The sequence below is a fragment of the Lissotriton helveticus genome, chromosome 5_1 (assembly GCF_964261635.1).
Source record: "Lissotriton helveticus chromosome 5_1, aLisHel1.1, whole genome shotgun sequence".
Taxonomy (NCBI): domain Eukaryota; kingdom Metazoa; phylum Chordata; class Amphibia; order Caudata; family Salamandridae; genus Lissotriton; species Lissotriton helveticus.
The window spans coordinates 1,328,066,466-1,328,080,294 of NC_136065.1; the positions used below are offsets into that span (position 1 = coordinate 1,328,066,466).

Consider the following 13,829-nt stretch of genomic DNA (forward strand, 5'->3'; position numbering starts at 1 on the left):
ATGGAAGAAGAAATAGCATGGTGGAACAGGGCACATAAATTACAAGGAATAACATTCACACAGCCAACTCCTGCGGTTTTTCCCCCCCAAAACCACTACTTCGCAATTTGATAAGCAAATGCAGGATCAGCAACATGACCCTAATATTAATTGCACCACAGTGGGCAAGATAGACCTGGATCTGATAACTAATCGACCTTTCACAAGGGAGGATTTACAAACTACCAGTCAGGCAAGACCAGTTGTCAATGCAAATAGGAAGAGTGCTTCACTCAGAACCAAAGTCTTTAAGCCTTGCAGCTTGGCTTCTGAATACTTAGAATTTAGATACTTAAAGTTACCAGAAAAGATAATGGCGGTCTTAAGAGAGGTAAGAAGACCAACAACTAGAAAGTGTTATATTGGGAAATGGAAAAGGATTATTCAAGAGAATACTTAACACACCTTCTAGAGTATGAGCTAACCTATCATCCTTAAAGGTGCATTTGCCAGCAATAGTGGCATACACAAAGGGTAACATTGAAAGACGTCTCTTCACGTCACCATTCATCAAATGGTTCTTAGAAGGAGCAAAAAGAATTGTACCCTCAAAGAGTACGCCAGCTCCCACATGGAACTTAATTATTGTGCTCACCCAATTAATGAAGTCATCCTTGAACCATTACACAAGGCAACTTTACAACTGCTCACACTAAATAGTGCCTTTTTAGTAGCTGTAACATCACTACGCAGAGTTAGTGAGTTACAATCACTCATGTTACAGGAACCTTACTTTCAAGTGCACAAGTACAGGATTGTCATGAGAACCGACCCTCAGTTCTTGCCAAGGGTTATCTCACAGTTCCACATGAACCAAAGTATTCAGATACCAGGCTTCTTTCAAAAACAAAAACCGCATGCACACCCTAGAATCAAGGTGAGCAGTAATGTATTACATCGAAAGGACAAAGGCTGACAAGAAAATGAAGCACCTCTTTGTGTCCTTTGCAAACAGTTTCCTGGGAAGGCTGGTTACCAAGAACACAATTGCAAGATTGACAGCACAGACTATTCAGTTGTGCCACAATAATACAGGTCAGACATTACAAAACTGTCCTTGCGCACACGCAACAAGAAAGAAGGGATAAACCATCGCTTTGCTAGCAATTACTCCACTACAAGACATTTGTATGGCAGCAACATGGTCATCAGTGCACATGTTCACAAGACTCTATTGTGTAGATATTCATATGAACAAGGAAGCACAAGTAGGACAAAGGGTCTTATAGCATCTGTTTTCAAATTCACGCTCATCTTCAACCCAACTGCCACTGTAGTAAGAAACTGCTGCAAAAGCTATGCACACGATGTGAATCCAGAAAAGATTTAAGCTGCAAAATGTATAGTTTCTTACCGGTCGGTGTAGTTTTGCAGCTTTAAGAATTTTCTGGATTCACAAGTGAAACCACCCTCTCCTAAGAATATAAGAGGAGAAAAAAGAAAAATCTGAAGATGGCGAACAAAGGTGGGAGCTTCTGGGGAAGGAACCAACCACAACAACATAACAAGGGACACCAAATGGAGCTATGTAGGTCTCACATTCATGCGAGTTTGAGCTATTGGCATTTTAAATGACAACACCTTTTATTTATGTTTTGGGTTTTAAAACCTAAATAAAACGCATTGTCATTTACAATACTAATAGCTTAAACTCTCGTAAATGCGAGACCTGTTGCATTGCAATAAAGTGTTTCTCGACCGCTTGTTAGATTGTAAATAGCAGAGGAAGAGACCGGCCTGCAACGTCTTCAAAGTAGTGATAATAGTGCAGTGAAGATGATGTGTAAGTGTTGTAAATTACACAGACACAAAATGTGAAGTGAGATTTTCTTATGATCCGAGCTATAAACACTAACGAAGCGCTCCAACACCTTTCGCTTTGTGATTACACTGTTGCGGCTCAGGAGGAAGAGCGGGAGGGGGGCACATAAGAAGGCTTTTGAAGAACAGAAGAAAAAGCAAGTGTCTACACTATTTAAAATAAAAATGTCTGATCTGCTCTTCTTTGAGCTCTAGGAGTGGAAGTAATTCCTAAGGTTTAAAAGAGCAGGCCTCTTGTAGTCCCGGGGGCAAAAAAAGAGAGAATGACTCCACTGAGGAGGAACTGGATGACTATTTAAGAGTTGATCGGATGGGACTTTGCTATCATGAGTAGCTGAGAAAGCCTTTGCTGTCATATATTACCATGTCTCATGGAAGTTTTCGAAATGACCAGGAAGAACAACTGTCTGCTATCATGGAGCCAGTGTCCACTACAGCATCCTGCCTTGCACTGCTGGAAGATATCAATCTATGAAAAAGTAATTAGAAATGTGATTTGGAGCAGAACACTGTCATAAATAGGCAGCCTCCCACTTTACTGAACTCAAAATTCCCTGACCCCATTTACAAATGAGCTAGCCGCCAAGTTTTAGACAGCAGAGTCTCAGCTGGCTGCGTTATTAGAAACCTTTCAACTGGCTGGTTATCAGTCAAAGACCACTGAGTTGGTATCCTGCCGGGCTGGCAGAAAAGCACACAAACATACACATCTCCCCAAAAATGCACACTCATACCATATATACAAAAATACGAAATTAGCAAACGGCTGCCAATAATACAAAAACGCACATTCACACTATAATAAAGAGCCTAACTGTACGGTTCCCTAGCTCCCATGCTCTGCTATTATGCTGGGCCGTTAAACACACAACCAAATAAACGCACATTCGCAACATAAAAAAAACAACCTATCTGTGTCCCTAACCCCACTGCACGGCTATAGGGCCGGCACAAATAACAAGGTTTACTAATTAAACATATACTAAAATACCGAACATTATACCCCACTGCCCACCCCGCCCCCCAAAAACATATTCTCACGATGTAAAAGCCTACCTCTACATCTCCCTAGCTCCGGTGCTGTATTATCGTGCTAGGGCAGCGGAAAAGCAGACTATAAGAAACATACATTTGAAACATAAATCTCATGAAACACACATTCATACAATAATAAAAAAGCCTACCATACGTTTCACTAGCTCTGTTACATTCCTATCGGGACGCACAAATAAGTGTGCTTGGTTTAAATAAATATATGCTAACTAATGAACTAATGGCTAAACATTATACAAAAGCACATTTACACAATAATAAAAAATAATTTTTAAAAAACTTACCTCTCCGTTACCCTAGCTTCACTGCTCTGCTATCGGGCCGGACCGTCAGAAAAACACATAACGCAAAAAAACTCAATAACAAGTTACTGAAACAAACCCAAAAAAACCACAAACCCAAAAAAAACAATGTCAGCCATTATGAGTATTGAAGTGACCACAATCTTAAACAATTCAAAAGGGGGGTGGTGATGGACAGAGTATCTGAATTAAGCAGAACACTCCTACCCAGTCAAAAGATCAGGGCTTGATCCATCACCGTTTTTTAGCTCACTGCACCATCCCAGCTCAGAACCTGGCTACATGCAAATTAGTCTGTCCCTGGCCCAGTGCATCATGGGAACAGGGCAGACCAAACTACCAAGCCAATTCTTTACTGGAAAGGAAACAAGCTTCCGGGGACCGGTTTCTGGCATTACAGCCGTCTTCGGCCCGGCTTGCTTGAATCCTGATGGTGCAGTGAGCAAGGGACTCACATCTGAGCATACCCTTCCACACTTGTGGTGGCCAAAACGATTCAAAAGGGGGGTGGTGATGGACAGAGTATCTGAATTAAGCAGAACACTCCTACCCAGTCAAAAAAACGGTGATGGATCAAGCCCTGATCTTTTGACTGGGTATGAGTATTCTGTTTAATTCAGATGCTCTGTCCATCACCACCCCCTTTTCTGAATCGTTTTGGCCACTATAGGAGTGGCAGGGTATGCTCAGACATGAGTCCCTTGCTCACTGCACCATCAGGATTCAAGCAAGCCGGGCCGAAGACGGCTGCAATGCCAGAAACCGGTCCCCGGAAACTTGTTTCCTTTCCAGTAAAGAATTGGCTTGGTAGTTTGGTCTGCCCTGTTCCCATGATGCACTGGGCCAGGGACAGACTAATTTGCATGTAGCCAGGTTCTGAACTGGGATGGTGCAGTGAGCTAAAAAACGGTGATGGATCAAGCCCTGATCTTTTGACTGGGTATGAGTGTTCTGTTTAATTCAGATGCTCTGTCCATCACCACCCCCTTTTCTGAATCACAATGTTAAACAGCCATTACACAAACGGTAAAAAAAAAAGTGCTTACCCAATTATTAAAAGACTCCGTGTACTGCCGCAAGTAAAAGACTCAGTCCAGGTGGACGAAGCCTAATAGAGACAGGGCGGTAACAAGAAGAGACTAAAAAGCCTCACTCACAATCGAATGCCAGCGTTTAACATAAAAGATGACGCCAGCTTATGGAAAGAAGGGGCAAAGCCCAGACTCCACTTCTGAAATCAGCTTGATTACAAGAAGCCTGGTAGAGCAAGCAGTGCATGCACGCTGCAACGCAGGTCTGCGAGACCTCAAAATAGTAGGGCAACCGTTTTTTGGACAAAATTCCGGACCCAACTACTAGATGGCTCAATAATGCACAGCATGTGAATCCATAACATTATTCACCCTGCAAAACTACATACAGGTAAAAACTATAAGTTATCTGACATTTTAAAATTTTTGCGATTGCTGGCAGTGGTTCATTATTCAAGTCTTCTGTTGTGACTAGGTTTCTCAAAGGCTTGCAGCACGTGTTTCCCCCCCGGCCATACATCATGCCCCAGATCTAAACCTTGTTCTAACCTTATTAATGTGTGCACCTTTTGAGCCTCTGTACAGTTGCCCTCTTTGGCTATTTACCAGCAAGACTGCTTTTCCAGTGGCCATTACATCGGCCAGGAGAGTCAGCGAATTGCAGGTACTCTTGGCATACACTCCTTACACCACTCTCTATCCGGACAAGCTGGTACTCCAGACACGTACCTCCTTCCTTCAGAAGGTTGTGACTCCTTTCCATATAGGCCAGAATATCACCCTGCCTACCTTCTTGCTCCACCTCACCACTCCCAAAAGAGGAGACTACACCGTCTGGACCCAAAAAGAGCTTTCTCATTCTAAATTGATTGCACAAAAGAATTCCGGGTGGACAATCAGCTCTTCATGGCTTATGTAGGATCCAAGAAAGGGAAGGCTGTGCAGAAATGGGTCTTCTCAAGATAGACCGTTCGCTCCATAACATGTGTATTTGTATAGCGCAAGTTCACCCCCACAGGGCATCTTTGCACTGAATAACAGATGTGTATTGTTACCCAACTCAATGGTACATCAAGATCTGCTACGCATTGGCTAAGAAGCAACTCCCTGAGGGCTTGTGTGCTCATTCCACTAATGCTAAGGCTATGACCACTGTTTTCGCCTGCAGAGTCCCTGTCCTGGACATCAGTCAGGCAAGCAATGTGGGCATATTTTTACCAAATACTACTGTCTGGACAGTCCGATCCGGTGCAGAGGGCACTATACCTGTTCACTTTACTAAGACGTTCTCATTTAAATTGGTCTCACAGACCCACCTCCAGGGAGACGTTGCTTGGGTATCTGCTCTATGGTGAGGAATCTGCAGCTAGAAGTCTTTATCAGCTGAACAAGTTATATACCTGTGGTGAAGCCTTATCTGGTAGAAACTCTGTCTAGCCACAGATTTCTTACTAGCCCTCCCATCCTCCCCGCTCTACGAACCGATTTCAGGGTAAGGGACACCCTTCTCAGGGTCTTAATATTTCAGCCAAGTAGTCGATTCGATTTGATTCAAGAATGTATATGGCATATATAAACATCCATAAAAGTGGATAAGAGTCCAAACAAATACAAGCGATTAAAACCTGTAGACATGGGGGGAGGAGCCTAGCTCGCGACCGAGATGGCCGCGCTTTAGCTCGGCTCCGTTCGCCCGCCTGTGTTTTTCACATTTATCCTGCATTTATCCTGCCCCGGGAAGCCCTCCTTGCTGTGTGGTACTACTACGACGCACTGCAGGCACTTACCACTTGTTCCGGTTGTCCTGGCTGCTGTGGGTCCGGTGCAGTGCCCCCGACCGTTCCCGGGACTCGAGAGCGGACTGGCCTGGTTCTTCGTCCCGGCTCCTGGGCCGGATGCAGCCTGCGGGCTTGCCCTTCGGGGCGCACTGGAGGTGACTGGAGGGCCGCTGTTCGTGTGAGCCGGAGGTTCCTGGCTGAGAGACTCCTGTGTGGCGGCGGCCTTGGATGGTGACGCTGCCCTTCATTATTGGGGTTCCTCGTGTGTTCAGCTTCCTCCCCCTTTGTTCTCCGGTCCGGCCATTTTGTTCTTTGCCGCCCGGACTCGGAGATCGGGACTGGCGACATTGGGGGGCCGGCGAATCCCCTTCTTCTGGTGGCCCCCCTTCCTGTCCGGGGTGTTCTTCTGCCTGTCGGCGGGACTTCATCTGCTTGACTGCCGCCCCGGCGGAAGGTTGTTGGCCGCGCGGCCTGTTCGGGCTCTCAAGATGGCGACCAACCCCATTTGTTTGGGCCGGGCCCGGACGAGCACTGGGGGCCCGCCGCAAGGCCCGGGTGTCGGATACTGTGAAGGTTTTCCTGCACTTAAGGGGATCTTAAACATCCTACTATCCTGGCGGCTCTCGGTGGCCGCGCCACTCCTGGCTCTGGAGACGGTTCCTCACTGCGGGCCTCCCGGGCCCCCACGACCGGATGAGGCTTTGATATCGCGGGGTGTGGCTGGTACTCTCCTGGCGGACTCGGCCCCGGCTGCCGCCCCGGAGGTGCGTAACCTGATGGCGCCTTCTCCTCCTGTGCTGCCTCCTCTGCCCTTGACCCGGGAGCTGGATTTTGTTTTGCCGGACTTTCATGATTCTCCTGGTCCCTCTCAATCACCACTGCCCGATGACGTCTCCTGTGCCGGCCCGGATGGGTCGGTTTTTATGGATATATCCTTGGAACTGTGCCTGCATCGTTTGCTACATTCTGTGATTTTCCTGGATCTTCCGTGCTTTTCTTCCTGTGACTTTTTTGGACTGCCGTTGGACTCTCCTGCTGCCTGCCTTCTGTTCTTTCTGGCAGGGTCCTCGTTGGATCGGACCCTTACTGCTTTGGATAAAAAGGGTCAGGGCTGATGAAAACTGACTCTTATATGCGGTAGCTCATGAACGGCTTGGATGATCTCTGTGTCCTGATATGGTTCTGTGTAACTGGTTAGTGCTCCTGGACTTTGGCCTGATACTCTTTGGCTTCCCGAGGACTTGGACCTTTAACCCGGCGGGTGGATGGGTGCGTTTACTCCTGTCTTTGGCCCTCCCCCGTGTGTATGTTTGTATGTCTTTACTCCCTTCTTTCCTTCCCTTCCTTCCCCCCCCCCTTTTTTTGTCTTTTAATTCCAACTTTTCTTGCTCCACTATATTTCGGGTTCTACTTAGGGCGACAGGCACGCTGCGGGGGGGGTAGGCCGTAGCCTTCTGCAGGGGTGCAGGGTGGGCTTAAGGGTGGGTGGGGGGGGCTGTTTGTGTCGGGGGGTCTTTTTCCCCCCTTATTTTCCCCTTTTTTGTTCTATGGCTCTTGTGTATTCACTTTTTCGGGACTCTGTCACCTCGTATCTCCCCCGGGGGTTTTCTGTCCTTCTTCCGGTGTGTGGCTGATTGTGGTTCGCTGCCTATTCTGGTATCGTGTTTCTGTTACATCGCATGCCGGTTTTATTGTCCTGTTTTTCCCCCTGGGGGTGCATGATCTGGCGGGTGTTCCTTTTGTTGTCTTTTTCTCCCTCTTTCCCTTCCTCCTTTATGGAGGTCCCCTTTTTCCGTTGGGGTGCATATTGCATAGTCTTTGTGATGGGGCTTTTTGATCGCGTCTTCTTTGTTCGGGTAGGGGCGGAGGTGAGTGAGCGCGATTGACTGTTGCCACTGTCGCTATTTGATGGTCTGATTCTGTTTCTGTCCTTTGCTAGATTTGATTATATGGTTTCATTTTCTTACGTTGTGTCTATAAAATGGCGGCTTGCCACGGTCCCTCCCTTGTACTCTCATATACGGCCCGTTATTCCTTTGGTCCCCTCCCCGTGCTAGAAAATTAACCTTTATTATCCTGCTCTTGCTGAACGCTCGATGGTTTTTATTGCTTCACCAGTGCTCCTGATGTTATATCCTGTGCAGATCTTCTTTTTGTATGCTGGTTATTTGACCATTCTGTTCTGGCCAGCCCGTGGGGTTGTAGGCCAGTATTTGTGAGCTTTCATTGTTCAATAAAGGTTTTAAAAAAAAAAAACCTGTAGACATAATCCAAGACAATATTTAAAAATGAATAAATAACTTCAGCCTTATTCTCAATATACTGTTAATATACATCAGATCAAATTAATAAAGCTACAGTTCTGGAACATTTAAATAATACTTTTCTGAACATGAATTGCTTTCAAGATAAAAAGTCCAACATTAAAACAGACCCTACTGTCATGCAGGTCAAGCATAAATTTCAGTGTGACAATATGTGATCAAATGTTCCGTTCTACCAGAAGAGGTTTTAGATAATAACACCTAAAATTCGAATAGAAGTCATAGAATAGCATAAAATGAAGTGTACTCAGTTTTTATTGGGGTTGTGCACTCTTGGTGTGAAAGGTCGCAAAAGTATTTGACATCAGCACGCCAAGGTGACTCCTATATAGATGGCGTGCACATCATTTCTAGCACTGAGCCGAAGTTGAGTGACGCTACCTACCGGCACGCAGGGGTACTGCTCGAAAATGTGCGGATCCAGTCTGACGCCTAGGGAATTCTGTGGTAAAGAATCTGTGGCTAGATAGAGTATCTACCAGATAAGGCATTACTGAAGGTAAGTAACTTGTTTGTTACTGTTAATATGCTTTCTTGGTGTCTCTCACCATTGATTCCATAGCGCAAGGGGAAAATGGCAGAAAATGAGGCTTGTTTATAGGACATCATAGGGAGCCTAAGGTCACATAGTAAGTGAATAGAGCATTGATTGAAGCCATGTGAGGCCACCTGGAGGCACTGGAGCTCTATTGTTGGGTTAAAGACACTGGAGTCAGTCAGGCACCTGAAAGGTATTCATATGGTAGTAAATCTGCAGGAAGATACAGTATCCACCAGAAACGTTATTCGGAAAATAAGTAACGTTTCGAGTTGAAAAAAAGAAAAAGGTCTTTATCAATGCGAGACCGAAACAGGGACATTGGTGCGTGCCATTTTGCCTATCCACTCAGCTGTACCACTATTTTGGGCGAGGCCCTTTAATAAAGTGCTGCACACTGTGTCCTGCACTTGAGTTGCACTGTACACATGTATAGCAGTAGTCTTCCCACCACGTGAATATGGGGAACCGATCTTCTTGCCCTGTCATAGATTTGACTTAATTATTTTGTACTGTACTCAACATTTACCTACAGTGTGACTTGACATGACACTAAAACAGTATCTCGTGTTTCATCGCACTACCTCACACCTACTAACTTGGAGGTACTTTATCAAAAATACTACTAAGAGTGCATATAAATCAGCTAAGGTAGGTATATGGGTAAGTGTAGGTTTAGTGATGGTCCTGGTTACACTTATGTTGTGGGGCAGGAGTTGATTAGTGGTAGATCAAGGGATAGGCTCAACAGTAAGTGTTAGAGATGGGTTTAGGGTAAAGTTTAGGGTTATCCTTAGGGCTATGGTTGGTTTAATGGTTATTGTTGCGTTTTAGGGTAGGACATAGGCAGGCGTATGTGGCCGGATTAAAGTTTGTGTTGGAGTTTGGTTTAGAGTTCATATTGAGCCTTTAAACAAAGTTTAATGTTCTAGTCAGGGTTTAGGATAAGGGGCAATTTGAGTAAGTTTTGTGTTAGGGTCGATGGTTTGCTAAAGTACATGATTTAACCCAGGAATGTAGTGGCTTTGATGTAGGGTTAGGTTTTGACATGGAACCTACTACAATCTCATGTATGGTCCTGCTGGGAAAACGTTGCTGGACATTCAGTAGTTCAATAGCCATTTCCTCCTTACACCTACCAGCACAGTGCCTTCAGGTGAGAATTCCAGAAACTCATCAATTTATCCTAACATATGAATTTGTTTTCCTCCCTTGTTCTACTGTTTTTGGGTTGACTGCTTAATGTATAGTTCCATGATCATTTGTCTTGCAATTCTTTGGGATGCTACCAAGCCCGTTTAAAGAATTTGAGTCTGTCCATTTATATGATGTGCTTTTACAGTAATGGTTCATTACTACACATCTGGTTTTAGTCAAGGTTGACATTTTGTGTCTCTTATTGCAGCCATTATTGCGTGCGTCTCTCTCCTGAACCTCTCATTATGCTGTGTAGTCAAGGTTTTTAAACCTGCATGGTGCAAAATGTGTTCACAGCTATTTATGGGAGATTAGTGAATTATTTCATAGCATGTCCACCACAGCTAAGGAGTCTCTTTACTTGTTATCTTATCACCATTCCAATTGCAGTATCCTATACCTAGGTACCAGAAGATTAGATGATCTCTCAGTGAGTTCCCCCAGTAGAATATGCCTAACCAAAGGGGCTCACAAACTCCTTGCTAACAAAGGTGCATACATCTGCACAGATGATAGCATCAGAGAGGCAATCACAGGGCTATATGCCTATGCTTCATGTACACGTCAATGTTTCATGTGAGTTTTACAGGAATGAGACAGTTATAGATATTTGAGCTAATGGCCTGTGTCTTTAAGCCATGTGGCAATGTACAGTCAGCATCTCCTGGGTTCATGTGTGTATGTACAAGGTAGATATCACTGGAAGAAAACTGCAATATTAAGGGTTTGTGCTTTAATCAGTTTAGGTGGCCGATAACAGACGTGTGTGTGTAATTAATACATTTCTGATTGGCGTACCTCTTTATCTCACTCACAGGAGGAGCCGAACGGTGCGGAAGAGGTGAAGGAGTTACGGGTAGGTCGGAGATTTTCTTAAACACCGTTGCTAATGTCTGCAACTTGACATTTTCATTGGACAATCCTGAATATTTGTGTGTGTCCGCGCGCGGTTGTATGTGACACTGAGCTTGTGAGGGCTGTGATACATTTTGAGCATTACTACAATAAAACCAGCACGCTAGCTAGGTCATAGTCTTCACTGGACATGGTAGTTTAAATTGTTTAGTGCATTAAATTACGCAACTCCAAACCTGAATCTGTTCACACATATATAAGCAAGGATCTGGCGATCATTTCATTACTGCATTGAAGGGTTATGAAAAGACTGTATATGGTTCACGCCCACATTTAAATTACCCATCATGGTAAACGTGAAAGACTGCTTTCAGATTGCACTGTGGAGCTGAGGTGCGAGAGGCTCCCCCTATTTCAATGTCATTTTGGGATGGCGCCGAAGCAGTCCGATCCTGTATGGAGTGCGTTTTTAAGAAATTATTCATTGATTGCGATGGGCTTTTTGTTGAAACTTGAAAGCTAGAAGTTTACGGGTGTAAAGGACTCCTACATCCGTAAAGCAAACCCAGAGAGACTACATTTCGCCTGCAATGGCACTTTCCCTGCAAAGGCACTTTCCCTGCAAAGGCACTTTCCCTGCAAAGGCACTTTCCCTGCAAAGGTACTTTCCCTAAGCAGTACTTTGTACTACTATATTCTATTATAAAAGCACCAGCTGGACTACTTGCTGGGTACTCTTCTCCTTACACAGTAGCAAAAAGTATACCCCCCTCCAATAACACTAGCGAGACTAAAAGAATCTGAAAATGGCGAGTATGCCACTAAGCAGTGGTGAGTACCTCACCTTCGTTTGCAGTAACATGAAACCTTCCCCTACACCAGGGGTCTTCAAACTGTGGGGCGCGACCCCCAGGGGGGTCGTGGAGTGATAGAAAGGGGATCGCACATTCCCGATTACACTGAAGGATTTTACAGAAAATAAAAAGTCAAGTGTCTCTAGGCTGCTGTGGTCGTGTTCCATGAAGCACCCAGTGTACTCAGTGTTGCTGTGTACTGCTGTACTGTGATATTTGAATTAAGCAGCTTTTTTTTAAGCGTTTTGGTAGTTGAGAGCGGTTTCTTTTCAGAGGACGTATTAGGAATGACCGGAAACAAAAGTTTGCGATTTTGATATTTTGACCATCACACCAATAAGACGTTTTTTTTTTGTGCTGTGGATTTTTTGTCATTGTTGTAGGTTAAGCTGGTGTTCGTGGGAGTGGCGGAGAGGCCCCTCTACGTTTTCAGCCAACTGTTGCTAACAGTGACAGTGCCGAATGAATTGTCATCTGGGACCTAAATAACATTTCCGTAACTCAAATGGGACGTTTCATTAAGCTGGGAATTATGTTTCATTACATTGGGAATGACGTAATGCTGGAGACGTGTAGATTGCACACAAACTTGCAGGGTGTGCTAAATTTCGCAGTTTTCATTTGTTGGGGGCTCAACAGATATTGTTTCCTTTCTGCTGAAGTGCAGTTTTTTTCATGCTCGAAAGTGCGCCCCTACCAAATGCAGGTGGTGCCTTCCTTTCTGCATCAATACAGGGGTCAAATATGTGAAAATAGCGTAGGTGAAAGCGAGCCTCCAAGTCAAGGACCATAGAAATCAAGCTGAAAGTCCAGCAGAAGTCCGAGGCAACAGGCAGTGAGTGGCCACTTGGAAAACAGACTGACTGCTTGCACTTCTGTTCCTGTGCAGTAAGTACCACACTCCTCTCTGCCCCCATGGGTACTTTACTGCTTTTACTTGCTTCTGGAATTAAATGCAGAAAGCGTGCATTTGTGTTTGTCAGCAGCCGAGGTAGTTTTTGTACAGCAAGGGCTTCGCCTGTCCCTGTGAATGCTTGTCAGAGCTCAGTGGGATCTCTTAAACGTCCTTGTATATATTGGCTTTCAGTGTGGTGTTGACACTTCCCAAATAGCCATGTTTGATTGCTATTACCCTTAACGTTGTCCTTTTCTTATGAAGAATTTTTTACGTCTCATTGATACAACATGCAATATACTGACAACACGGTGCAAAGATACTCGCAGAAATATAAACCCAGAGCTTTGTCTATGGTGTTTAATATTAGAGAAGTGGATATCCACTGGCTGATTTGTGTAATATTTGAGTCGGGAAGTTGGGATCGAAATCTCAGCTTTCTTGCTTGATCAGATTGTGCGATTTTGGGCAAATCACTTTACCGGGCTGCCATCACACTTGAGAGCACTTTGAAGTCATTCAGCTGAGGGTGAGTACTAACCAGATTGATTAGACAATAATATTACTACCGTATACTAAAATTATTCTGCTGATTTACTCATGTGGGCTCCCAAATTGACTTTTCTCCTTGTTAAACTAATGACGTCATCACGAAGGCATGATGGACTTCATGAATGTTCATGTTTAAAAACGACTACCTTTATCAGATGTAATATAGTACATCAGTAGGATCTAATGTACACAGTGATGGACAGGGAACCCAAAACAGCCCAGGTGGTTTCCATACTAGCTACAAATTGCTATAAGCAAACATAGTGAGCAAGCCTGTCATTCTCAAGGCCATAAATGGGGTAAAAAGAGTCTATTCCCGGTAGGAAAAATAGGACAACACAGTGCATTTTCAGCACAGTCTTCTAAAAGTTATATATCTCAGTGAGATAATTGTGTGCCCTGTACAAAACACTTGAGGCACAGATTAGGATTATATATTGTGTGCGCAAATTGGCTGCAGTGTGACCCACGGGTTGTGGGGCACTTACACAATTCCTATTTTAAGAGACATTTCACCAGTGTTTTTCAAATAATCAAGGGGGACCCCCATCGTAATGGCTCTACACCAGGGGTCTTCCAACTGGGGGGCG

General features: G+C 44.6%; 1 protein-coding gene across 5 annotated transcripts in view; it reads left to right on the forward strand.

The window, feature by feature from the left end:
* The window catches only part of PPP1R12B (protein phosphatase 1 regulatory subunit 12B), a 916,156-nt gene that overhangs the window by 547,063 nt on the left and 355,264 nt on the right, over nt 1-13,829 (forward strand). For all 5 annotated transcript variants that reach the window (XR_013594883.1, XM_078644174.1, XM_078644172.1 and 2 more), the window contains one exon: nt 10,901-10,939. Coding sequence is in view for 4 of the 5 variants with exons in the window: in XM_078644174.1 (XP_078500300.1) it covers nt 10,901-10,939 (39 nt within the window). In the remaining variant the exon portion in view is untranslated. The remainder of the gene's footprint in view (nt 1-10,900; nt 10,940-13,829) is intronic.